The sequence below is a fragment of the Balaenoptera musculus genome, chromosome 2 (assembly GCF_009873245.2).
Source record: "Balaenoptera musculus isolate JJ_BM4_2016_0621 chromosome 2, mBalMus1.pri.v3, whole genome shotgun sequence".
In the NCBI taxonomy this organism is placed as follows: domain Eukaryota; kingdom Metazoa; phylum Chordata; class Mammalia; order Artiodactyla; family Balaenopteridae; genus Balaenoptera; species Balaenoptera musculus.
The window spans coordinates 162,493,124-162,520,328 of NC_045786.1; the positions used below are offsets into that span (position 1 = coordinate 162,493,124).

At 46.7% G+C, this 27,205-nt stretch overlaps 1 protein-coding gene across 8 annotated transcripts in view; it reads right to left on the reverse strand.

Annotated features, from left to right (window-relative positions):
* The window catches only part of TTC7B (tetratricopeptide repeat domain 7B), a 240,435-nt gene that overhangs the window by 45,741 nt on the left and 167,489 nt on the right, over window positions 1-27,205 (reverse strand). For 5 of the 8 annotated variants that reach the window (XM_036842601.1, XM_036842607.1, XM_036842609.1 and 2 more), the window contains 4 exons: window positions 21,898-22,014; window positions 14,959-15,056; window positions 10,616-10,777; window positions 8,183-8,233 (listed from right to left, as the gene is read on the reverse strand). In XM_036842601.1, the coding sequence (XP_036698496.1) occupies window positions 8,183-8,233; window positions 10,616-10,777; window positions 14,959-15,056; window positions 21,898-22,014 (428 nt within the window). The remainder of the gene's footprint in view (window positions 1-8,182; window positions 8,234-10,615; window positions 10,778-14,958; window positions 15,057-21,897; window positions 22,015-27,205) is intronic. The other 3 variants (XM_036842602.1, XM_036842604.1, XM_036842606.1) reach the window with 3 other exon arrangements.

Here is a 27,205-nt window from a genome sequence, read left to right on the forward strand (position 1 = left end):
CAGCGCAGGCTGCGTGTCGGGGCAGGAGGGGCACGGCTAGCCACGAGGCCGTGACACGCTGCTGAAACCTGGCAGACGTGAAGTACTACAAAGGGAGGTGACAAAGCACCCCTGCCTGGGCCTGAACCCAGAAACTACCTGGGGGGCAGGGGGAGGAACCACACTTGCCTCCTGGGGCAGGATTTGGCATAGATGGAGGCCATTCTCAAGACAAACCCAGCAACCGCCCGTTTCGTTCCCTGGCCTTTGAGGGATTTGGAACCATATTCTAGGACATGGCTTAAAAACTGTAGACAAAGCACAATTTGCCTGCCGTCTAAGCAGGTGTCTATCACTAAGGCTAATACCAGACTCGCCGAGGACAGGTTACAGCAAAGTGGCCCGGAGCTCAGGAGCTGCACCCGCCTCACTCTTCTGTAGAAGCCACTGTCCCGAGAGCTGGGGGAGGCGGCAGGCAGAGCACATTCACTGGCCACAGGGCTTCTAGTCAGAAGTCCGCTGAGTCAAATGACACATTCCTCTCCACGCTGACCCTCGAGAGGTCCTGGCGATCGGAGGCCACCTCTCAAAACAGGGGCTCTTTCCCCGCCTCTTTCCAACATCCGCTCTTGGAGGAATGGTTTCAGAACTGAGAGCGGGAGTCTTGGTTATTTCAAATTTAAAACTGGTGATAGTTATATTCACTGGCAACATTCTTAATTTATAACTCATCGTAAAGTGTAATGTGGAGATAAACATTCCAACGCCGTCAGTGGTAACTATCAACTTATCATGAGGTTGAAAATGGTGATAATATAGAGAGATAAATGCTGACTACTCAAATAAATTTCACTCTGGGTAAAATGAGATTGTGAGCATAAAAATAATTTCTGTTGGGGCTTTGAAATGCACCAAGTTGGTCTTTTTTATGATAGAAAAATATTAATCTAGAAATGGGAAAGTATATTCTCAGTATGGCACAAATAGCCAGCAACTGTTATTCTCACAGTTAAACATCAGAGATTGTCTTATTAAAGTCATAAGTGACATAAGAATGTCTTCTGTTTTCATGAATATTTAAGGAAGAAAGCTTCTAAAAGTTCTAAACAGTGAATGACATGAAAGATTTGAAAAGAGGAAAGCATAAAATTATTATTTTCAGATTATATGATTGTATTTCATGAAAACAAATAAAATCTGGAAATTAACTGATCTGAAAAAAAATTTTTTTTTAAATGAAAATTAATTTATTCATTTTTAAGACTACTTGCAGCAATAGACTGGCCATCCATATTCCAACACAAAGGAAACATGGATTTTTCTAAATACACTCAAATCCGTCAGTGGGGTGGGGTTGGTGGAGGTGAAATGCAGGAGGTGGATGGGAACCAGGGGAAGAGTATGAGGAGGGCGCCTCTGGAGAAGGACCAGTGAGTCCTCCGGAGTGAGCGCTGCCATGCAAGGAGGATCTTGAGGCCCAGTTCAGAGACGCTGATCGATATCATTATGATCCAGGAGAACTGATGAAGTTCAGCTAAGAACTGACCTTGCTTAGACAAAGTGTGTCGGACTACTTAAAAAAACCCTAAACAGCAAAATGATTAAACTGCTGTTGATTTTTTTGGTCTTGTTTTGTTTTTAACCTTTTTACGGAAAAATCAATGCTTTAACTTTGATAACAAGGATTTGATGTAGTTTCCCTGAGACTTTTAACAGCAACTATTAGTAAATAAATAAGGTTGCTGTTGCTACATTCTGACATTATCAAGCCGGCTCACCTCCTCACTGACTACCTTCAACAGTGGTTCTCAACTTTGACTTCACGTCAGAATCGCTTAGGGATTTTTAAAAAATCATGATGCCATAGCTACAGCCCAGACCGACCGAATCACGGACCCTAGGGGTGGGACCAGGCATCTATTTGTTAACAGCCCAGGTGGTTCCAATGTGCAGCTAAGGCTGAGGCCCCTGACCTGGGGAGAGAGGAAGCAGGTGTTATTAACTGACATTTGGTCAAGAAAAGCCTGCAGGCGTCCTCCACACAGGCCAGCCAGCCTGAGCTGTCCTGCTTCCCTGCAGCCCAACAGTCTGGGGAAAGAGTACCGGGAAGATCTTCTTCTTTAGGACGGAGGTTCTCAGAATCCTCTTGGTCTCAGAATCCCTTAGGAGTCTGCAAACTTATTGCGACCCCTCAAGAGATCTGGTTTACATGGGTTATATCTATTGATATTGACACATGAGAAGTCGAAACTGAGAAATGCTCAAAATATTTAGTTATTAATTCATTTTTAAAAAAGAACAATAATAAACTACCGCTCTAGAAAAATCCTACACATTTTCTACCAGGTTCTCAGGCTCCTTTGCTACAAGGACTTGTGACTTTTGGAGGGGCTAATTTTGCTTTTTTGGATTAACTGTTTGGTTCACAAATGAACTAATCAGAACTAACGTCAAAGTTCCTTCTCTTAGTGGTATCTATATACAACTAAATTAATTAATTCTTCACATAATAATCTGTAAAATAATAAATTTTAATTTATTATTAAAATCAGTGTTTCACTGTGAAAAAGGTCTGGCAAATGATGATGATGATGACGCCAGCACTGGTGATTATCGGCTTTAGTGAACGTGGCCTGTTTCAGGCACTCTGATTTGCACTTTACATATTATTATTTCACTTAATCTTTAAACAATTCTTTGAGGCAGGTAACACTGTTACCTGCATTGTTTAGATGGCAAAATTGAGATTTCAGTGAGTATCTTACCCAAAGTCATACAGCCGGCAGGTGGCAAAACCAGGACTCAAAACACTAGCCTAACTCCAAATCTAGCCTCTGAATCCAGCCCTGATGCCACCTCCACCAGGAAGGCTGCTGTGAGCCTTCTGTTTCTTCTCCCTAGCACCCTCGTGTAAGAAGTTAGGCCTCGGGTCCTCAGTGCCCCGTCTCACCCTGTGGGTGTGGTTATCACCGTACAGACCACACTGTTTTATGTTAAAAGTTGATGTAACTGTCTCTCCTCCGAGACTGGGTGGTTCTGGAAGACAGGAACATGCCCTCCATTTAGGCATTTTCAGAGGCTCACAATGCCAGGCCCACGCAATGTCCTTGGTAAATGCTTGCGGAATGAGTGAATGATGAATGAATGAATGGAAGAATGAGTACTGTCAATACACACATCACTGTGTGAAATTTAGAAGAGTGGCCCCTCTTTGGGGAAGCATGTCTGGGTGCCCTACTCTCCTTCCCTAATGGCTCAGAGGCCAGAACCTTCCCTGGCTCAAGGGGCTTCTCAGCATGGCTGTGCTCACTTCCAACAACCTGGACTAAGAACCACAGTGGTGCACGGCTGGATTAACGCCGCACTCACCTAGGGGCTTCCCATCTCTAACATAACTAACCCGCTTAAATAGGGAGGGTAACTGAGGTTCCTCAGAAATAACCGTTTCCTTCCTAGTCGATCCCTTTTCACACACGCCTCACAGGGGGCAGAGACCCTTCAGGTTCTGAACTAGGGATGGATATGAGGGCATTCAGTACTTATTAATAATGGTAGGTGACTTATGATAATGGTAAAATTATTTAACAGTTAATGTCTACTCTTTCCGGCAATAGCATAGTATATCAAATTCTTCCACTGGGTTAGAGTTTGGAGGAAAAAAGGGATAAACATCATTATGAATCAGAATGGATATATCTGATTACAAATAATCAAAACAACCTGTAACTTAACTGTTTCATAGGATTGAAAATGGTAAGTGCCCAAACAGATTTTGATTTCTGTTGGTAAACACCTAGAAATGCTAGTTCTAACCAACCTATTTTTAAAGCAACCCTTTTCTTTCTCACCAAAGCAAATGTACTCCTACAGCGTGCATGGGGGTTAAGAGGATTATTCCCCTAAGGGAAATGGACAAATTGAGGCTTGAGAAAGGAATTAGAGGGAGGAATAGAAGACATATTTCTAATTTGAAATCCAAGACTCTGGAGGAATAAGCTTCCAAATAATCAGGTTCGACAGGTAAGCCAGTGAACGTCCGGCCACTGTACATCTCTTATTTATCACGTTAATTTGAGAAGCGCTTGTCCCTGTCGTAACCCTGAGAGCCGAGCAGCCACCAGGTCCCTCAGTCACAGGGCACAGTGGCTCTGAAAAGCTACTGCAAAACCGACTGAACCGACAGCTGACACAGGCAGGTGAGAGCATGCCCTAAAATCTGGCCTAGGTTCTGTGACCTGATTGCCCCAGTGGTCCAGGGGGCATAAGATGCCCTGGAGCTGAGGAGATCTGAATTTCCTCCCACCTAGAGGCCCGAGAGGAAATGTTATCTCGGACACCTGATACATAGGCAAAGTGCCACTTGAAGAATTGTTCTGATCCCTACATCCGGGCTCTTTATCTGAGTCCCCCCCCCGCCTTGGACCACTGTCTGGGTGGGGTGGGGGACAGGGGCAGTGAAAGAGAGGCCCCAGGAGCTGAGGTGGAGAGTCATTTCCCCATGGGCGGAGGGGCCTGGGTTCCTGGCCTCAGGAAGCTGAGTCCAAGCTCAGCTTGGAGGATGTCTGCCCCACATTCCTATCATTTGCTGAAGCCTGTGGAGAAACCCTGCCACAAGTAGGACGCCGGGCACAGCCAGGTCAACTTGCCGTTGCAGTTGAAGCCTTTCCAAAAATCCTTTTCCAAAGCACACTACACCTGCGGTCAATTTCACACAGACCTCAAATGTGGCGATCACATGTGGACCCTATTTCAATATCCAAGGCTCATCATTCAAAGGGGTCTCAGAGCCAATAATTCTGTTAAGCAAAAGGCTCAGTAAATTATGTGGCCTAGTTAGGTCCCATCACCTGTATTTTCACAAGCAGGGTCACTGAGTGCATGGCGTGTATTTATATTCTAGCTACCCTTTTGGCTGTTCTGGTCGCAGTATGTAAGCTGCTGTGGTCTGAAGGATGTCCACCTTCCCTGTCCCCTCATATCTTCACAGCATGTAGGAGATGAACAGGTCTCAGATGCAGCCCTGCTGCCTGCTGTCTTGCTGAGCAACACAGCCCGGGAACAACAGACAGCTGTGTTACTTGATGTGCGAAAAAAATCCTCTACCGAAGAGACACCAGTAGGCGCATCTCACAGGTGTTTGCTCAGGATTCAGGCTGCTCTTTGCTTCCCGGCCCTGGAGAGTTAACTCGGATGCCTCATAGGCATGAACGTGAGAGAATGTAGAGCACGTGGCCGCGCCCCAAGTTCCATCTCTCTGCTTGTCACCCACATTCTTTCTGCCTAATGACGCCGCAGCAGATACTGGCCCTCCCCACGTTTTTCTGAAAAGAAACCGAGTGTGCAGAAATTACCCACTGCTAATAAACCTCTGTACTGATTTTCCCTCAGTCCTGAAGTGATTCAATAGTATCTGTCAGTAGAATTTATTCAGCTTCCGGTTCTTAGGAGCTGTGCCCCCAAAACAATGAAAGAATTAAAGAAAAGCAGCAGCTCCCCTTCTTAAAGACCCTGCAAACTAAACAATGATCTGAATGACTAAGCATTCTGCCCGACAGCTTTGCTTAAAATTTTTCGTTTTTAACAGGAAAAGGATGCCTGTGTCTCAAGATAGGGCTTACGCGTAAATCAGTGCAACACTGCGGACTGCTGGCAGCCCAGCGACCTCCTCACACCTGGCCCCTGTGCGCTAAGGACCAGAACATCCTTGGACCCGAGGAGACAGTGATGACTGTCTCTTCTTTTCTGAGGCGGGAGGAGAGATACGAGCGTCCGCTCTCACTTCAGCACTCAAATTAGGCATATTTTTCTCTGTACCTTAAAAACATGAGCCATTTTCCTCCACTCCCCACCCTGCCAACCCCGGGCGAGGACAGTTCCTATCTTTGCTGGCGGCGGTCCTGCTTCTCGAGGAGGCTGATCTGGGGGTGGTGGGCTCCCCACAGCACACTGTCAGAGATCTCCGTCCACATTTTGATCCCTTGAGGGCTGCCCCCCGCCCTCTTCACAGCATGTCCACCCACGTGATGGGGCCGCGGGGCTGGGGCGGATTTAGGGGCCGCTGCTGGGTCGATCCAACTCCCACCGACTATGGGGCCTCTTGGTTGTGGGTCCCGCCGATAAATAGCTCTGGGGGGTCATTCTAGTAGATACTTTTCTTTTTTCACTGAGTGAAAAAGGAGGTTAAGATAGCCAAGGAAATCTGGACAGCCAACCCATGGTCCCAAGACGAGATCACAGTTTCCAAATGACTTTAACAGAATATCAAGCACAGTTGAAACCTGACAGGATGTGCCTTCCCTTGAAAGGGGAAAGTCCTTTCCAGGGAAAGCTTTAGGGAAGGATCCCCCTAAGGCAGGGGTATGTGGTCACCAGTGGGCATGCGGGGCTGGCCTGCCTGCTGCTGATGGCAGCTGGCGGGGCAAAGCGGCGCACATGCAGCGAGGGTCCCGCTGTGAGGGTGAGCTGAGAGACGGCTCTGGGCGGGAGACAGCACCTTCCGGAGGACTACACCGGGCAGAGGCTACCCACCTCCTCAAACCCTCCCCACTGCACAGCCATGAGGCCGTGTCTCTGGAATGAAGTGTCCTTCCGCCTGGGAAAGGCTTTTGTCTCTGATGCAGCCCATGGGAGAAGCCTCCCAGGCTCAGGCCGTAGTCTAATTGCTGGACGCGTGCTCCTCCACTTCTCCCCGAGTGCCATTTATTATCGACTCGTCCATCTCCTAAAATTCCATCCGACCTTGTTTACAGAAAGACACCCCAGAACTACTTAAGGAGAATTAATTTTAATTTAATTAAAATGGCAAGAAACGGTTTATACTTGAATCATTAGGGCTGAATTTTTTAAACTGCCACTCCTCAAAAGCAGCGGGGTCGTCACTAGAGTGATTTTTTTTCACATACAGGTGACAAAAATGACTTTATTCTATTAAGCAGTTAGCAGAGGGTGAAATTCACCACCTAACTGACTAGTCACTTCCTGATCATGACAGATGTTTTTGAATGTTAGAAAAATGCAAAGTCAATAATAAAATGCCAGCCACAGTGGAAGGAGACAAAACGACTACCCTGGCTTTATTTCTCACCTTATTTCGTTTGAGAGGTATGTTTGCTCGTTAATGTCTGTTCTCTTGTCCTGGTTCCTAAAGAGAGCAGCAGTTTCACCAGAATTGGTGATATGAAAAATGAAGCGGAGCATCCAGAGTCAGCACGTTCTTGGAGAGAAGAATAAAACCTCAACCCACACTTCTCTCCAGAATGATGACTGCTGGGGCGCTCACTGCTGGGGGCGCCTGGGGTCCTCAGGACTCAGGAGTGAGGGCAGGGCGGGGGGTCCTGGCGGCTGTGTTCCGGGCCGGCTCTCCCCACCCGGCCGGTCACTGCCCTCCGGAGGACACAGAGTCCGGGCTGCAACTCGGGGAGAAAGGCACCTGGCCGAGGCTTGAAATCAGGATCAGCTACCGGCAAACCCCAAAGGTGTGTGTGAACAGAATAATTAGTCAGCTAAGACCTTTACAGATGAGGAAGCTACGGCCAGGAAGGTTAAATGAGTTGCCTGGATTCCTCTGCAGAACTGGCCCCGGAACCCAGGTTTCCTGACCCTCGAGAGACTTGGAGCTGTTTTTAGGGAAATAGTTAAGTCCCTTGTATAAATATGTCAAGCCTCACTTTAACATATTTAAAGGGAATTGCTTAGTCTGCTTTAAATTCTGGTAAAAGTAGTTTAAGTTTTATGACGTCTGATTAGCTTATTTTAGGAAAACGAATTATTAGAATTGTTTTCTATGAGCAATAATGGTTGAACTGGAAAGGAATTTTAAGATTCAACTAGTTCCCTCTACCCCAGATTTACAGATGAGCCGCACTGGGGAGCCTGGACGCCTCACATGTTTGATCAGCCCCCGTGGGACTGCTGACCAAGCCACTGCACGCCCCTACTTGGGCATTCTTCCTGCAATGCCTTCTTCTGTAGTCCTTCCCAGACAAGTGCTGCCTCCTCAGTGTTTACACCCGAGCTGCAGAAAGCATCAGAGAGCCCGGGAGAGCTGGGTCCCAGCAGGAGGGTTGAGCAAGCGGGTGGCAGCTTCAGGGCCAAGCCATCTCAACATTCCTGATCAACGGCCACAACACACACTGCATGGTGGGGTCAGCGTGATTCTGGAGACCCTCACAAAAGTTAACAGATAGATTGGTAAACTACTTACTAACTGAAAAAAGGGAGGGAAAACCATGAAAGTATACTTCTGGAGAGTTGCCTTGGAACAACAAATCAAACCAAAAATTAAAACCAAGAAACAAACATTTGAAAAATCAAAATTAAGGCTAAAAAAGCAAATGGAGTTCTAATAACCTTCCAACTGTAAGTCTGGCTGTCTGGAATCAGATTTCAATTCAAGAGTGACATATGTTTTTCCACTAACAATGATTTTTTTTTTTTTTTTTTAAAGCAAAGAAAGGCCAACTGGGCATTCCCCTCCACATTTAGATGTTCACTCAGCACATGAAAGCTGACCAATTCATGTAATGTGTTTTGTTTCCAGGGCAGGAAATTCCAAATGGAAGGGAAAAATAATCAAACAAGCAGTTTTCAGATCTTTCCACACGTTAACCCTAATCATGATTCCAACAGTTTGTAGGGTTGGGCTAGCTTTCAATCCTGTGAAGTAAAGGATTGGAGGGAGAAATTCATAAAACTTCAGGTCTTGGCTATCTGTCCTAAGGGAAAGAGTTGGGATTCAAATTCATTATAATTTTAATCAAGAAATTCTACATTTACTAAATGTATGTTATGTTTTCCCTTCTCTAACTAAATGTTGTATTTATGGGGCGGGGGGAGGGGAGCAGTCTTACTTAAAACACCTGGTTACCGGCTATGCACTCCCTAAGGATGGAAGATGACTCAGAGCTTCACAGAGAATAAACAACTGAGCACTGCTTGGTACATATTACATTCAGCAGAAAGCCCGGTGGGTGCTCATTGCCCTAACAATCTGCTAATTAATCTGATATAAGGTGCCCCACCAGAAGAGTCTGGATTTCAATCTTCTGAGGTTTAAAGGGACACAGGGCTCCTTGGGATGCAACAAGATAACTACTGGCAGGGTGTGGAGGTAGGTGGGTTCATTGTGCAAATGAGAAAGGATGGGGCAGTGGGAACATCTAACATTATTCTAGAACAGTAAGATCCCATTTTAAGACCCCCAAAAACTGGGCGAAAGTCAATGTAATAAACAATTTTTTCTGGAAAAACCAAAGCAAAAAAAAAAACAAAGTTGGCAATTGCCCCTAGGCATCATATTAAAGGGACAATGTCTATTTTAAGAAGTGGATTAAAAACAACATAAGCAGTTTGTAAATTTTATCTTCATCTTCCATTGCATAAAACTGGGATTGCTGTTGAGGCTGAGTTCAGAACACTCAATATGCAGATAAGTAAGGTCAGAGTGTTTCTTGGTTTGAATTATTTATTTTAGATCATAGTCTCCTTTCTGCCCGACTGTGTGTGTGTGTGTGTGTGTGTGTGTGTGTGTGCTTAACACAGCAGGTTACCATCAGAAAGATAAGCGCATTACGGAAAGTAGTTCTTTCTGGCAGCAGCTCCCCTTATGAGCTATTGTTTAGCATATAACTGAGTGTTTGGAACAAAGATGAGCCCTTATAAATCATGGACATAGAGATTAAATTTTCTGGCCGTGTTGCGGGTAAAGTGAACATTAAATAAATGAGTGGAAGAACAAGGGTGGATCTCCTGGTGAGATCCATATTTAGGTGCCATTTAAGGGCTTTATCAACCAGTGTCTCACTTTAATACAGGGATCTCTTTTTTTTCCCCATTGACAGGTCCCTGAACACCCTAAAACAGACTTTCAAATTTCCCTATTATTTAAAATCATGATTACATTAAAATACTGTTCAATTTCCCTGCATAGTTTCATGACACAAGCCCTACATTTTCTTTCCTTGCAAACAGAAAACAATTTATAGCATTGTTTTTCAAAATGTAGTACACAACCCACTGGCATCGGGATCATAAGAAGGTATTTTATAAATCCAGATTCTTGGGCCCCACCTCAGGCCTCCTGAATCATAAACTCCGGGGGTAGGGCCCAGAGAATCTGCAGTTTTCAAAGCACTCTGGGTGATTTTAACACACAGTAAGGTTCGAGAACCACATACTTAAAAGGCATGTGACCGATATCTTTAGAATACTACCTTGATTACTATATACTTGTTGAATTAATTTCTAAACTGAAAACCAGAAATAATTAGGAGTAAATTATTATTTGCAAAATGTTCTAATTTGTCTTTTTAAAAAATGAGATCTGTATGAATTTATATCAACTCTAGGAAAGCACAGAAGTCCCCAAGAACTAGAAGCGATATTCCAGAGAAGCTTCTATTGATTCTGCTCTAAACAGATTTCCTTTACTTTTTAAAAGGGAGGTTGGAACTTGGGCACCAAGGTCTCCTTCTGCCCCGCTCAGCTTTTGGATTTTCAAACTAGCAAGATTTTCTCTCAGATAAATTTGATGGAGTTTCTGATCCAGCTTATCAGTTAGGAAGATTATCAGAAAATAAAACATCAGGCAAATGAAGCAGATCTAACAAGAAAGGAAAAAACCATAAACCATGTTTACACAGAGAGGGTTCCTGGCGGGGACCTGGGTCACTGACTGAATGAGCTGCCGGGGGCCACACAAAGGTATCGGGTTTGGGATGAGAATGAAGATGAGAAGATACAAACAGGTGGAGAGGAGATTCGGTTCTTGAAAGAGAAGAGGAGGAGGAGGAATCTGACACTAAAAAAGTGAAAGAGAAAAATAAAAAAGGATAAAGGCAAAAAAACTTTAGAAACACAAAGAAAAAAAATAAACTGGCTTTTAATATACTCACATAAGCTGCAAAGAAAATGAGGTCATGTAATACACAATCATTCCTCTACTTGACAAAAGAATACAAGTGCTTTTCGAAGAAAACAAATTTGCTGTTTTTTCCACTGGTTATTTAATTGTTCTGCAACAACACCACGGCATAAAAACATCTCAGATTTACCTGGGCACAGATTCAGCAGTATGATCCATTGAAAATAATACCTCTTTAACCTAGAATACCCAGGACATTCTGGAGGAAAAGAAACTATTTGCTTTTCAATTGGAAAGGATTAGAACTTGACTTTTCCTTGATTTGTTTTTTATGAGAAGCACTTATATAAAGTTTACTTGAAAACTAAGGTCTTTCTAGGTGCAGATACTGAGGTGCAACAATGGGTCAGGTCCCCGAATCGTGACAATGGAGTCTAAGCTTGCTAAGCTGGTCTACGGTTGGGTCCACTGGCCAGGCACTTTGAAAAGGAAGCTATTACTGTCACTTCCATGTCTTCAGCTGGAGAGATCCGCAGCAGTAGGGAGAACCACCGCAGTGACAAATTAAAATTTTTCCCAGACAAAATGGATCAAACTTTCAAGGTAAAAGAATCATTACTATGGATCGGTGTCTGTTAATATGTACCAATGATTAAAGATAAATCTCCTTACTCCACGTCCTGTTTTGAAGGCAAAAGGAAGAAAAAGAATTCTTTTTCCTCCTCTATTTAAGGAACTAACTTACTCCGAAGAAAAGACAATGATTCAAAGCTTCAGAGTTAAATGACTCGCTCCATTTGATTCCTCTCTCCTGATGGCTAGGACCTACTGGATGACAGAGGTGGGGGGAAGGGGACCCAGAGGTGATATTAGAAGGGAAAGCATATTCTTTAAGGGTTTTTTTTTTCAGTCTGCCACATCCATTTAATAAAACCAATGTCCACTCTTTAGCCACAGTGGACTCAGCTAGTCCAGAGCTTCTAGACATGGGTTCCCCTTATGTTATTGCACAGATCTGCATATGGACAATTTCAGAGGTGGAAAACCATACCCCAGTTAATTATTCACCTTCCAAAATCAAGAACACTGAGCCTGTACTTTATAATGACCCAGATGTATAATAATGGTATCTCGGTTATATTTTTATAACCGAGCTCTTATCTGTTTGACATATACACTGAAATTTTAACAGGCAAAATATGATGTCTGAGATCTGCCGCAAAATATGATGTCTGAGATCTGCCTCAAAATAGTCTACAAAAACTAAGTGTGGGACAGCAGAGATACAGGAAAAAAAGAATAGGAATTGTTGAAGGCTGGTGGTAGGTACATGGGGATTCATTATACGAGTATTTCTATTTTGGTATACTTGAAATTTTTCCACAGTAGAAAATTTTTTAAAAAAGGAAATAAATTTTAGTTCTGGAAGACAAAAACAACAAGCCAAGAGGGCCTGTGGCTTCACAAAGGAGTCTACTGCACATTGGGTGACTCAGAATTGGCAGTATCACAACCGTGGCAGGTCGCCTCGGCTTTGGCCACACGTCTTTGCCCGCTGTGCTCTTGTTGGATGCATTTCGAAAAGCAGAGAAGCACTGTGGAAGCCTGAGGACGTTCTCCCAAACGGATGCAGAGGGATCCTCAGGGCATGCGTAAAGGGACACGTCACAGGGGCTGTGCAGCACGTATATGGTATGCTATTTTCAAGTCAAGGGACACGGGAAATAAGATCTAATCTTATTTGCATGGGAGGGTAAACAAAAAGCTAATGAAAAATGGTTATCTTTAGGGAAAGGCAAGATGGAAGGGCAGGGATGGAAGCAAAACATCTCTATGGAACCTTCGGAATCAGTTTGAACCAAATCTGTGGGTCGTTCACGAGACAGGTGGTCCCCACTGATGCCCTAATAAGAACCGCTGCCCTCCTGCGACCAGCCACGGGCTGAACTATATAAAACTGGGCTTTATTAATCAAGATGGAGGCATCTTTTCCATTTATAGGCGAGCCTTCCTAATGTTTAAGTCTCTCTGATTTAAACAATCACTTCAGAATGTTTTACCATCATTTATAATCGGTCTGCAACTGATAAGGCCTGCTAACACGGCCTTCCGTTTCTCTGATTCCTGGCCTCCTGGGTAAGTAACTGGTGATGTGAAAAGCAACGATTTGGGGCTCTGGGGGCAGGGCCGGTGACAGGAGTCTTGGAGGGGGTCGTGTGGACATACAACCACACCAACACAATAAACTGGTCACTGGCCAGCGCCTGGGAGGCTGTGGTTTTGTCCTGTTGTCCAAGGGCACCTGCCCCAGAGATCCAGACTCCAACCCCCCAGGCTCTGGAGTGAGGGAGAGCAGTGTCCGCTACGGACAAGGGGCAGCGACCCCCGACTCTGCCACGGAGACACGCCTCGGCTGGAAGCTGCGGCACCTGATGTTTAACCTGAAGAGGGAGCCTCCTGGAGGCTCTGGGGAAAAGGTCCTAAGGGGCAAAGGGGAGAATGAATCCCAAGGGCCTCACTCATTTTCTCCCACTGTCTGTTTTTAATGTGATGTGGATGAAAGTCTCAGACCTCAGGGGAAATTAAGGTCCCGATCAGCTGGAGGGGAAGGGGGTCTGAATTTAGTACGAGTGTCCTCGCAGGGTCCTGGGGGTAGGGGAGAAGGGGAAGCTGGCCCTGGGCAGCCACAGCAGCTGTGAGCCAGCCGTAGTGAATGTTACCTCCCTCTCCTCTCTCCCCGGGGTCCGAGCCTCACCTCTCAGTGGCTAAGTCCTGACAGCCTGACCTTCCCTTTCCTGCAGCGAGGGGGGCTACACACGTCGCTCTAGCAGGTCTGGACCACGAGCAGGACTCTGCTGTGCCATCCCAGGTCAGAGTCTGCCTGGTTCGCCGTCTAAGCCCACCGATGACTGCCCCTCCACCCAGGGGCCAGGCTACTCCAGGGGCGAGTTTCTCTGTGGCCTAGCTGGCCTGCATTTTGAGCAGTGGCTGCAAGCTCTGTTAAACTGCACTAATTTATAATTCATGCTGCTTCCAATGCCCAACACTCTTTTGACCTAGGAGCCCCAGGGCCCTGGGATCAGGCTTCTTAAGCCGACTTTAAATTTGGCAAAAGGGAGACTAGCACAGGAAGGCAGGCAGCTGTGAGGACGGGCTTGGGTGAGTACCACACCCGGCTCCCATTGCCACCTGGGGAGAGGTTTTCCAAGGATGGCTGTGCACGCCTCAGGGCTGCTCTCTGGCTCTTTGGAGGGGCTTGGTCAGGAGCCGGGACCTGGCACAGTGCAGGAGAAAGACCCGGAGGCTCCTTTCATGAAATCAAGCCACAGAAGACCAGGCGTACCCAGACAGCGATTCAGCCTGACCCAGGGCCCTCTGGGGCGGTGGGAGAAGCAACAAAACCAGCTTCCAAAGGATGCTCTGGAACTACCCCTGAGGCTCAAAGCGCCGTGGATTTCTTTACATTTTGTGGGTCTGTCAAGTCCTCCGAACTGCCACTGAAAAGTCAGTATTACTACTAAAGTTACTTGTTTGGAGTTCCGGAGATTACAGAGGTATCTTTACCCCTCTGTACTTAGGCAACTGTGGAAACGCAAATGATAACTGAGGTGTAAATATCTGCTCCGAGGCAGTAAGTGCCACAAGCTTGCTCGTGGGGTCAGTAGATTCAGAAGCTCTGAACCCACCTGCCTCTCCCTGCAGGGTTTTTTTGTGGGGTTGTGTGAGTTCATATGTGCAACTGATTAGAAACCAAAAGCTTGATTTTAGCAAGGTCTGAAATCTAAAGAAAGAGAAAGAAACAGAAAAGCAGAGGGGAAGCTTGATGGGGATGGGAACAGTCTAATTTTAGTTTCGAATTTTCGGCTCCAAGAGCAAGGGGAAAAATAGAAAGATTTCAAAGAGCTGTGTTGGGCAAGTAATATTACTTCCCCCACTGTGAACACACACTTGAAAAAAGACACTGGAGAAAATGCACCTCAGGTGAGAGTTTAGCCTATTTGGGTGAGGACTTCTTCCCACCCCAGGCCCTGATGGTCTTCATCCCGCGCGGCTTGGGGCCAGGCCCCATGTCCCTTCTGGTTGACACCGTTTCGGCCCCTCTGGCTTTTTATTCTCACCTGTCTCGGGATCGCTGAAGTCTGGCAAAGTAATTGTATTAAGCTGTCGTCTGTCAGCAATGGTTCTATCTAAGAGGCTGCTCCCACGTCCAGAATCACTGCAAAACACAGCTACAAATGTCAGTCATTTGAAGGGTGGGCAGGGGAAGGAAACAGAGTCAACCAATCCCGACTCCTGAAATGCAGCAAAACCTTCTGTGCATTTTTTGAGCTTCTTCAGCACCTTTCCACTCATCACCGGGCATCCTGCTTCCCCGCCCGGCCTGGGCTGGGATTCCTTTCAGGATCCACATCACAAACACGGCTTAAACCGCACCCAGAGACCCAAGCTAATTTTCGTCTCTTTTGTGTCATTGTAAGACACAAAAATGAGAACTTTGAGCCACGTTCTCCATCCACCGTGTGGGGGAAACTGATGAGCATTCTGTGCTGGTAAGTCTCAGGCTCATCAAGCCCATAAACACATCATCCTCGAGTCGTCTTTAGGAACCAACGCTCTACACCAGTGCATTTAAGCCCTGGCTGCACAGAAAAATCACCCGGGGCATCTCTAAAAGCCACTGATACCTGGGTCCTGCCCCAGACCAAAAAAATCAGAATTTCTGGTTTTCAGAGCTCCCCAGATGGTTCTAATGCATAGCCAAATTCAAGAACCACTGGCCCTTCCTTTGCAAAGGGTGATCACAGCCACGGCCTCGTTTGTGTCCTAAGAACAAGCCTTTAAGATAAATGGCGTGGTTGATACCTCTATTTAATAGACAAGAGAGAGGAGGTGTGAGGCCCTACACTGAGCTGGGTGCTGGCAGAGCGGCAGCTACAGCCCCCTTCCAGTGTTCCCGCGCTGGGCAGGCTGGGCCTTGGAGAGAACACGGTAGCGTCTTGGCAGCAACCTGCAGGCCGGTGCTCCTTATTAGCTGCCTGCACTGAATCCCCCTCTCCAGGCTGCTCCTGCATAACATAACGGGATCAGCCCCACTCCTCGGGCGAGTCACGTGGGAGACCACATCGGGACTAACTGGAACGAAACACCGTTAAGGGCCCTTGGCTCATAAAGACTTTTTTTTTTTTTAAATTCTAAGAAGCTTGTAAGTAAAAACAATGAAACAATTGCATTCTTTTTTCCTCTATCATGATATTCTATCAAAAGATGCATATCTGTCTCTTGAGGTTTGAGCCTTTAATGCTTTTCTTTGAATCCATTTTTTTTTTTTCCAATCTGGGGGCTCTACAAATGATTTTTTTTTTTTTTTGTTAAGAAGTTCAAATTCCACAATAAAGGGACACAATTTCCTTCCTCTATGCAGCTGTTTCTAAAAGTGGTACAAACAAGATTTGCTATGAAACTTAATATGGTTTGCAGGCTGCAATTTCCACGTCCAGTGATGTAGTTAGAGAAATCCACAGGAAGCAGAAGGAAACTTGCTTCAGTACAGACTGGTTTGTCAGCCTATACTTATGACATCACTGGATACATGCTTTTTGGAATCTGTTCTATTAATTATTTCCACGACTGAGAAACAATAAATGTCTCTGAGCAGAAGACAGCATAAAAGTACATGCAAATTTGCATTCATCACATTAGCAACTGAATATTTCTAGCATTGATCTGTTCATGCATGTATTTTTAATATAAATATTACAAAAAATACTACAAAAATATTACAAAGAGTTAATTATCTGAATGTTGCAATGGCTCCCCACTTAGGAGTTTTTCGGAAGATCTTATCTCAAAATACAGTGAAATTTTTCATCACCTTGGGGATTCCAGGACACACAATGAGGTCTTGGAATTGCCAAGGAAGGATTTGCCTGGGTTTTCAGTGGACCAAATCACAGGAGGTGGACGGGAAATGTCTGGCTCAGCCACAATCCTCCAGGCTTCTCATTTCACCAAGTATCAGAGCACAGGGTTGGCTGCTGCATGTCACGCTGGGTCCCGGAACCCAACCAGGAGTCTGGGTTCTTATCCCACATCTGTCACTAATGGCAGGTCACTCTGAGCAAGGCCCCTTTCTCTGTGCCTCAGTGACTTCCCTGTGAGGTGAGGATAAGGATTGTCTTCCCACACAGGAGTGTGTCAGGCTGAACTGAGGTCATGGACACAGAACATTCAGAAGAACTATAACTTCTGGACACACGCCAGGTGTCCTTATAAATACCATGCCTCCAGACATGCATCTGGGGTTGACAACGCTGGCTGACTTCTGGAGACAACTCATTCCCAGCTGTCTGGTGCAACGGTAGGTGTGGAGAAGCTGAGTTAAGGACCTCCTACTCCAGATGTTATAAACCCCAACTAAAACGAAGATCTTAACTTATGAACCTCAGCCAATGATAGGGACCCACGACCTATATTTCCCTTCCACCAGCTGAGAAACAATATTTGGTTACATTCCTTAGTTTATCTCCATAGTATTTGTTTATCTCCATAGTATCTGTTGCTTATATAGCAACAAATAACTATTCACAATGGAGATGCTTTCATTTCCACTCTGACGGCTGTGACTGACTGAGAATTTTGCTGGATGCTTTAAGCAGGTTATAGTTCTTTGTTTATATGGTGCAGAATTTGCCTTTGCCATGATCCACAGGATGTGGAAGAAGGGGCAGAGGAAGGCCTGGCCTCGTTCTCTCATTCTGGCCAGGCTCTCTCCCGCAAGCCTTCCTCTCTCCCTCTGGGACACATCTGCTTGGGCACCTCCGTGGACCACCTCCCCCTACAGCTCAGTCACCTCACCTCTTCTCTGCCTGGCCCTTAGGTGCCAGGACCACCTCCGAAGGAGGATGACAGGAAGGAAAGGAAAACCATTCCTGGTCAGCGGTGTTCGTAGAGGGTTTAGGGAAAGGAAACTGGAAGGAACCCCAAATCCACCGCACATAAGCCGCAGAGATCCACGTATGTAGATGTACACATCCAGGTAATTTCTATTCCCTTAAATAAGGACTGAAAATCCCGAGTACACTGTACTGATGGTTAAGTTCTCCTGGAAACTGGAAGCTTCTCTTGGAAATCCTCTAACACAGCTACACAGAGATTAAACACAGGAGGCGAGCTGGTGGTGGACTGGGAACCAGAACCCTGGGGTCCTTGTCACAGCTTTGTCCCTTCCCAGCTCTGAGACAGTGCCTGGCACACAATAAATACTGATGTAATAGAGGGGCCTTGGATAGGAAACCAGAACATTTCCCAGGCAACTTAAGGCTGGATTACACGAATCAAGGCAAGTTCTCAACATTCCCGAACTCAATTTTCTCATCAGTAAAATGGGTCTGATGTAACACGACATTTGGCCATTTTATGGGGCTACTTTGAAGATGAATGAGAGCACACTTTGTGAAAAGAAAAGCTCCACCAAAATACGGATGACTACTAGCGTGAAATGGGGTTTCCAATTTCCAACTGAGGTTAGAGCAAAGAAATTGTCTTTTTTAAAAATGTTTATGTGCTATTCGTTAATGTGATTGAAATGGGACTTAGGAAGAAAAAATTTTCTTCCAATCATATGGCTACATGATGGAGATGGTTTAAGTGGCAGTGACAAGAGGGGGGAAGAAGTAGTTAATAATAAAAAATAAAAATAAAGGAAAAAAAGCTGGTTGTCAATTCAGAGAGGCAGCATGGGTGATGGAGAGAGCTTTGATGTTCGGCAGACCTGGGTTTGAATAATAGCTCTACTAGTTGTTTAATTGAGAAAACTAGGGCAAGTTCTTCAATAAAAGTGAAGTGTAGCTTCACTTTTATTTTCTATGAAGTGGAAAAGAACAGTAGCTTTCTTGCAAGGCTGAGGCAGGGGTTGAGGAGAACGTATAAACAGCTTAGCACGGGGCGGCACAGGGAAGGTACAGCATCCCTTGCTGAAGCGCTGGACCGTCTGGCGAGGCTCTGGCCAGAAGTCACACTGTCTTAAGTGGCCAAGTCAACGCGCACAAGAGCTGAGGGAGCTGTGCACTTCAGCAGGAGAGAAGACGAAACGTGAGGCAGATTTCTGTCCTAAAGGCAAGCAAAACTGCAGGCCTCGGGAAATAAACCCAGGCTTCTGAAATGACCAACACCTTGCCAAATGTACACTCAGGAGAACGCCACCCACCCTTTGCTCACAGCAGGAGAAGCGTTCTCAGCCTGCAGGGACCGCTCTTTGGCCTAAGGCTGCGTTCAGCGACTGGCTCAGAGGGTGGTTCTCCTTGAAGCAAGAGTGAAGAGGAGGGACGGGTCGCAGAGAACAGGAAGCGAGGTCTTGGCTCCGTTTGGCCCTGTTACTGCCCGTGTCTTCTTCTGCGCCCCCTTCAGTCCCACCGCTCTGGAGGCCCGTGCCAGACCCTGGGGGGGGCTCTTGGGGGTGGCGAGCGGTGGGACGCCCTGGGAGGGGTGAGCGCAGGTCCCTCACAACTGAGCACACTTAGAAACACGGGCGCCTGAGCCCCGAAGTCAGTGAGGACCTTCTCCAGCTGGAAACCAACAGCCCCCTGCCAGCATGCTTTCTGCTCAGTTTTCACGTCTTGGGCATGCGTTTCTATCCTCTTCTAAAGCCCCGTGTTTCCCGACTTGAGGCTGCCGGGCCCAGAGCTGCCCTTATCTGGAGAACTGCGGGGTGTGCTGTCCCTGTCAAGACGCTGCCCTCCCCTCTTCTGCTTTATTCTACTGCCAGGGTCACGCCCTCCCCGACCGTACTGGGGAGGATGTCTAAATTTGCACACTGGTGAGGGCTACAGGAGAAACGTTTATTTATATCCCAGAGAAAACAGAGTTAAAAAAACAAACAGGAAACTCCTTAATAAGGGACTGCTGCACTGCCAGCCCCCCTCCCTCAAGGCTCTGGGAGTAGCCGGAGGGAGCAGTTCCGTGGAGCTGATGGTCCTCCTCCGCCCACCCCACCCCCACCCCCAGCCCCACCCCCAGCCAGACTCTGCGCCGCCCGGGGCCAGGGTCCCCCCCACCGCTTGGCCCCGAAGGATCCTTCAGGGAGGCGAGCAAGTATGGACACAGCCCAGGCATTTGGTTAAGTATTTTTAAAAAGCTTTCCAATTCTGCTATTTTTTCTTCTCCTCACATGCAATACTCTTGGTTGCTAAGTGGGAAGAAATGTGGGGAGGTGGGAGAGGTGTGGAGAACTGAGGGAAAACTGGCAACGGGAAAGCTGATGGATTTATTTTCTCACTTCTAAAGGGGGTACAGACAAAGGGATGTGCTGCAGTAGGAAGCAGCCAGCTCGGGGAGTATCGCCTGTAGCTGGGCTCGCGGCAAAGACCCTCCCTCAAATCCTGCTGCGTCTGGTAGGCTGGGAGTGGGGACTTTGGGGGACATAAATATGGACATTTCCTATTTCTGCCTACAGACTCAGAAAAGTAGAATTTTTTAAAAAAATTAAAATGATCTTTATCTCCAGAACATACCCACAAAAGGGAAGAGGCCAGTTTCACGATTAGCTTTTCATCAAGAGGAAGATGGGCCCCGTGGGCCTGGGAACGTGCCACAGGCTACGGTTAGGAAGGGGACTCTCGTGTAATTCTTGTGGCTCGGGCTCTGCAAGGGGGGGGTCTCCCGGCCAGGCTCCCCCATCTTCTAGCCACACCGCCCACGGGGCTTGTGGTCTCAACTCTGTCTCACGTCAGCTCATCAGGACCCATCACCTCAACAGGGCCCTGATTTTGAATTTTTTTTTTTTCACGGCAAAAACTTGTCAGACAAGATCTCACATGGAACCCCACCAGCACCGAGCTGCTTCCCTAACCCCACCCCACCTTTCCTCCCGCCCACAGCGACTCACCAACCCACCTGCCCGCCTCCTGCTGGGCTGGATTGGGTGGGCCACACCCTTGAACACATTTACCATTTGACTTATACAGTTTTAGGCTCCTGACTCTTAAGAGCAGAATGTGGGCTGTCCATACATCTTGCCGCGAACTTGAAAACTATTCTGAGTGTTTGAGCAGTTGTTTGAATTCACCTGCATCGTGAGGTCCCTTTTCATTAAATCACTTCCTTCACAGGTCAGGGCACACTTCGTAATCCAGACACATGCCGGGAAACACTGCTCAAGACTTGAAGATGGTGTTTTTCGGGGACATGCTGGGAGTTGACTAGGGGACCTTCCCCAGATTATCTGCCTCTGCAGGGTGGGCGCCTTTGACTGACTCCGACTGGCTGGCCCCTTTCACATCTCTGTGGGGCAGAGTTGGCCGGTAGAAAACCTATGAATTTTGTCTGGTCGAGATACAATCAATGTCCACCTCGTAGGAAAGATAACCCCAAACAATGTATTTCATTGTTCTATAGAATATTATTGTTTTTATATGTATTTGCAAATTCATTTCAGCAAATCTATTTTTCAAATTCTTCTTTGAATGGGTCTTAACATTTTACTGCTTCCCTCATTAGTTAATGAGGTAAATAAAATCTTTCATATGTGCTAATCTTTTATGTTTGATATGTGCTCATCTTTTATATTTGTTTGAGCCATGATTTTAACTTTTTGAAAGTTACACTTTATCATGTCAAAAGCAATTTCTATTCTCCTTATTAGCATGTGGCCTGTTGTCTATGCAGGTCTTTTTAAAATATTACTGTGAGAACCCCATCTGGAATATATAATTGACTAGTCTATCCATAAATCACCAGAAAGATAAAGACTCGTCAAAGGGAATTACGTAAATGGCTGGCTGAGAGAAGTCAGATGGAGACCGATTGGAAGTGAGCCTAGAGGGCCACCGTGGCCACAAAAGCATAAGAAACCCACGATTTGGAGATTTCATCAGACACTAAGAGAAAATCTCCTTAAAAATGTAATGTGTGAGGCTCCGCTGCTCTTACCTGTGGCTCCCGGGGGCCTAGGGGTGCACAGGGGTGGAGAATTTGTCCTGCAAAATGCCAATCGGGGATGGACTGCGAGGCAGGGGCCACGCAAAACCCACGCACAACAGGCGCCGCCGCTGGCCTCTTACCTGGGATTGGTAAGATTGTAGCAGGATTTCCAAATCTGTAGCATGTGCTTACAAGTGAGGAGCGCCTCATCCGGGCCCCGGCACAGCGACTCCAACTTCACTTTGGAAAACAGTAGTCTGTGGTGGGGAGATAAAGGGAGAAAAGAACACAGCTCAAGCCAGAGTCCCCACCAGAACAAAACAAAGTAGCCGGAAGCTCTGTACTCATTCTAGAAGGGGGCGTCCAAAGGCTGGATCCGAGGGAAGCAGTGGCAGTAGGGCCGAGAATTCCAGAACTCCCGGCTCAGTATCTGCCTCTGCATAAGTCTCACCCCCAAGGCCAGTGCCGGCACAATGCCACCATGTGTGGTCAGGTGAAACGTATCGGAGTGGCTAATTTCATTCAGAACACAGGGATTTTATCAAGACCGTGCTTTTTAGAACAAAGCCAGTGTATCTGCAAAACTTCAAAAATGCATCAAAAGCGAATCTTGATTTATTTACAAAATTACACAGGAGATGTAATTATCTACATAAATATCTACAAATAACCTTCCACAATGATCCTCATCATGGGAAGGAGATGAAAGCCTGAACCGAGGGCACATAAAAAGGGGGCCTCGGGCTAAGGCCCTCTCCTCTTTGATCTTCTCCAGCCCTTCTGTAGGGGCTAGGACTTCACCAAGTCACCCATAGTCACCCACTACCTCTTCCCAATTTTTTTTACCACCGATGGCTTCGCATTCCGCCCAGACCTTCAGGGCACTAAGCTTAGCCCCTTCTCCCTTTCGTGGCCCCTCAGAGCTGCCCCGCCCCCTAAGTCTACTTATGTCCCTCTAGACATCAGCTCCCTTGGTCCCTGGGCTCATCACTACTGTCCTTGTGAAAGCCCCGCCATGAGCCCAGGGACCGTCCTGATGGTCTTGCTGTCCACTCACCTGCCCGGCTCTAAGAAGTCATATAATAAAGATCTCCAAAAATCATTTTCATTCTCAGCTCAAGAAACTACAATGATTCCTTATTGACTATAATAATAAGTCAAAATTCCTTATCGAGTCCTTTAAGACAGGGGTACTTGTCCGCGGCCTGTTAGGAACCGGGCCGCACAGCAGGAGGTGAGCAGTGAGTGAGCAAAGCTTCATGTGCCGCCCCCCCCATCACTCGCATTACCTCCTGAACCATCTGCCCTGCCTCCCACGGCCCCCCACCTGTCCGGAGAAAAACTGTCTTCCGTGAAACTGGTCCCTGGTGCCAAAAAGCTTGGGGACCACTGCTTTAAGACACTCTGCCCACTGGCCCACTCCTATGTCACCATCCCATTCACTGCCACGTATCCCACTGGGCCCTTTACTCCTACCAATGTAATTCACTGGCCAAAGGCTATGTTTTTATCATAACTCTAAGAATATACGCCATGTTCTCAATCTTAATCTCTACTAATCCACGTCGCTCCTTAATTCTTTCTAAATTCAGCTAAAACTCCACCTCATCAAATAGGTCTTCCATGGATACCACTTTCACACCTTTATCTTTACTCCGTGTGTATCCTATTAGCTGGTGTTTGTTGTTAATAAAAAGAAGACAAAGACAGGGAGGAGCTCCTGTTTTTTTAAAGGTCTTCTCTGTGCCCTGTGCTTGGCACTTTACCAAACAATATCAGTGTTATCTTTGTAAGGACCCCTCTCAGTAGGGGGTTTTACCTCCCTTCAATAAAAGAACCCCTGGCCTCGCTTCCACAGTGCTTAGAACTGTGCTCTGAGGTCAGTGGGCTTTAAATCAGCATTTGCTCACTGACTATTTTCTCTATAAACCGCAGAAGGTAAAGAAATATGTTTCTAGTGATTTAAGTTAGACATATAGGAGAAATCCTCACTACTCATCTGAAGGCAGGCCCTTCGGAGGAGGAACGTCCGCCCGCCCCCTGCCCCAGGAGAGGTGGAATGAGGGTGGTCCTAACAGTCACCACCCAAGCTCAGGATGGGTTAGCGCCAACTACTCCCTCCAAATGGAACACAGGATGCCCAGGGGGCGCTGGTGGCTCCCAGAGGGCTCAGGGCTGCAGCCTTCTCAAGCCTGGGTCTGCAGAAGCCTAGGACGATGGAATAACAGGCCAGGTAATGAGACGGATGGAGGCCCTGATCTACCAGCAGGTGGGCGTAAAGAGTGAGGCCAGATGTGAGAACAGGGCTTGGCTTCTGCTCAAAAACGCCTCAAGAAGCGGAAATTCCCTGAGGCCCTTCCAGGACTGCCTGCAAGGAATGGCAGCCACTCAGGCTGTCTTGAGGGGTTTTTAAGGAGCCAGAAGCCAACTCCTGCTGATGTCTTCAGGAGTCCAGAAGGTGGTGGGAGTACTTCTCCACCAGAATCTCCCACATGACATGGGTCCAGTTGACATGGGTCAACTGGAACATGTGTTACAAAGGAAGGAGGAGCTGCCAAACGGTCACCTGCCAGCATTTGGTGGAGACCTACTTGGAGGCCAGAGACCCTCGTGGATGAGGTCTGGGTGCCAAGCAATTCTGGCCAGGGGAGACCCCACCGAGACCATGGTGCTCTCTGGAGGCACACCGAGTCCTCTGGCTGAGTCAAGCTCGGAGCTTGCCAGCCCACGGAGGGCCACGGAGTCGTGGGGAAGGTTTCCTGGCCCGGCAGGCAGTGCTGCGGCTCTAAGAGCAATTATCCACGATTCCTCTAACTGTACCAAAGTACAAAACACCAGAGCTTGTCTCTAAGCCACAGCTTGGGGGAACAGTTCTGTGCAAGGCTTCTTGGCTGGAAAAAGAACTTCTAATTAACATGAAATAACAGCTTTCAAACACTTGACTCAGGATATGGAGTTGAAAGGTGTGGGCTGGATTTCAGAGAACCAGACAGGAAGAACAATAGTAGAATTGCTGAGCCCAAATGATGGAAAAGGTACTTGGAAGTGAAGCAAGGGGAGCGGCGTGAAGGAGAGGCTGACGGAGAAGAGGAGCTGAGAGCACAGGCTGGGGAGAAAAAGCAAAGCCTCTCGGCCACTGTCAGATGTGTCCAGAGCGATGGGCAGAAAGTTCCAGGAGCCTTTAGCTCTGACATGTTCTTGCACGCAAAGGAGAAGCAGGAGATTGGAGGCCTCAGAGACTGTGCTCCTTCTCGCCACTCCCCAGACCTCGGCTGGTTTATAAGGCAGAGAACAATGCCGAAAACAGAACAAGGGACTTGTCAACATGTTTGCCGAGCCCTGCTCACACATTTCAAGATTGTTCGAAAACATCTGGCTGGGTGCATGTTACATTGGCACAGACGTGAAGAGTACACAAACAACGGTAAGCGTTAATGTGCTGTTAATTTGATGTCCAAAGATATTGTAGATTCCATCTACTGAGGAAACCCTGAGGCAAAAAACCTGGGACCAACCAGCACTGACTGCATTTCAATCTGTGGAACTGTCAACCTGATAGAGAGGGCAAAGGGATGGCCGGGCTGAGATCATTTGCCGGCCACATCACCCAGGACCCACCACAAATTAAGTGAGATGTTCCTCTTAAGTATAGTAAGGCATCACATGCTGGGAAAATGGTCTATTCCTATTCCCTATACCTGGCTTAAAGTCCATTAATCTAATTAAAAAAAATTTTGCCCAGAGACTCATTGAATACTTACAGGAAATTAATGAAGAATAGAACCTCGCTAAAATACCAATCTAACAATGTTCCTGGTAGTCCAAATCTAGCATCACGTGCAATGCCTTTTATGATCTGGCTCCTGCCCACATGCTTAGCCTCTGTCTGCCGTCTGCCCACCACGTACATCCCCCATTCTAGCCACGATCAACTTCCTCCACATGTCACTCTCCTTCATGCCCCTGGGTCTTTGCACATGCTGTTCCTTCTGCCTGGAATGCCTTTTCCATCCGCTTCTGCTTTTTAAGCCTCTACTCATCTTTTGAGATTCAGGTCAAAAAGCCTCCCCAACCCCCAACCGCTGAAGCCAGCCTTAAGTAATAGGAGCTAAAACTCCCAAATGGAAATGCAATTCCAGAAAATACAAGAGCTCTCAACTGTGGAATAATAAGCTATAAGCCAGGAAGCTTCTGCTTTGAAGACAGTTGAAATAATAACAATAACAGCAGCAGCTGCCAGACACTGTAAATATGTAATCAGTGATCTCTACAACAACCCTCCAAGTTAGGCTGAGAGCTAAGGAATCTGCCCAAGTTCATGTTGCCAGTCGCTGTTAGAACAGAAACGTAAACCCAAACACATCTGACTCCGAAGAGCCAAACAAGAAACAGAGGAGAATGACTTGAGATGTTCTAACCACACTACTGACACTAATGAAGATATGTAGCATTTTCTAAGCCACTGTTAAATATTTAAAACCCTAAAATGTGCAAAGATCTGTGTTAGATACTGTGTGGAATAAAAGTGGCATAAAATACAGTCCCTTGCCCTCAGAGAAGTTACAGGCCAATCAGCAGGAAAGACTTGCCACGAATATTAGGCAGGATTTCTGGCTTAGGGACAGATTAAGGCCCTGAAATTCGGGTAGGGTTGCAGAAAAAGTGGAGTTTGGGCTCCTGGGGTATTGTTCCTAGGATACATCATACATGGTTCTTTAAAAAATGATCACATTAAAAAAAAAATTGATCACATTTGCCTGTGCTTTTTGTGACTTGCCTCTTTCACTCAAAAGTCAGGCCCAGGGCTTCCCTGGTGGCGCAGTGGTTGAGAATCTGCCTGCTAACGCAGGGGACACGGGTTCGAGCCCTGGTCTGGGAAGATCCCACATGCCGTGGAGCAACTGGGCCTGTGAGCCACAATTACTGAGCCTGTGCGTCTGGAGCCTGTTCTCCGCAACAAGAGAGGCCGCGATAGTGTAAGGCCCGCACACCGCGGTGAAGAGTGGCCCCCGCTTGCCGCAACTAGAGAAAGCCCTCGCACAGAAACGAAGACCCAACGCAGACAAAAAAAAAAAAAAAAAAAAAAAAAAAAAGTCAGGCACATATAAAATTCTAGACACTTGAACAATGCAGTTAATCAAGGCTTTACTTTTCATTAAAACTAACAGAAACAATACTTTACCCCATTTTTGGAATTTTTTGAGAATCCCAAGATAACTCTTGAAATAACTGGCTTAGTGTAGACCTTAGAAAGAAGATACAGGCCCCTGGTGAAGCTCTGGGGCCATATGGCCTGGTGACTTTTCACTGGGCACCCTGGAGAATGTACCAGGGCCAGGTTTAATGTCTAATCCTCATCCCCGGGAAGACCTTCCTCACTCCCTGGAGACTGCCCCCAAGCACTGGCTCCCCCTCCGGCACATCTCTCTGGTTTAGCTTCACCCTGGG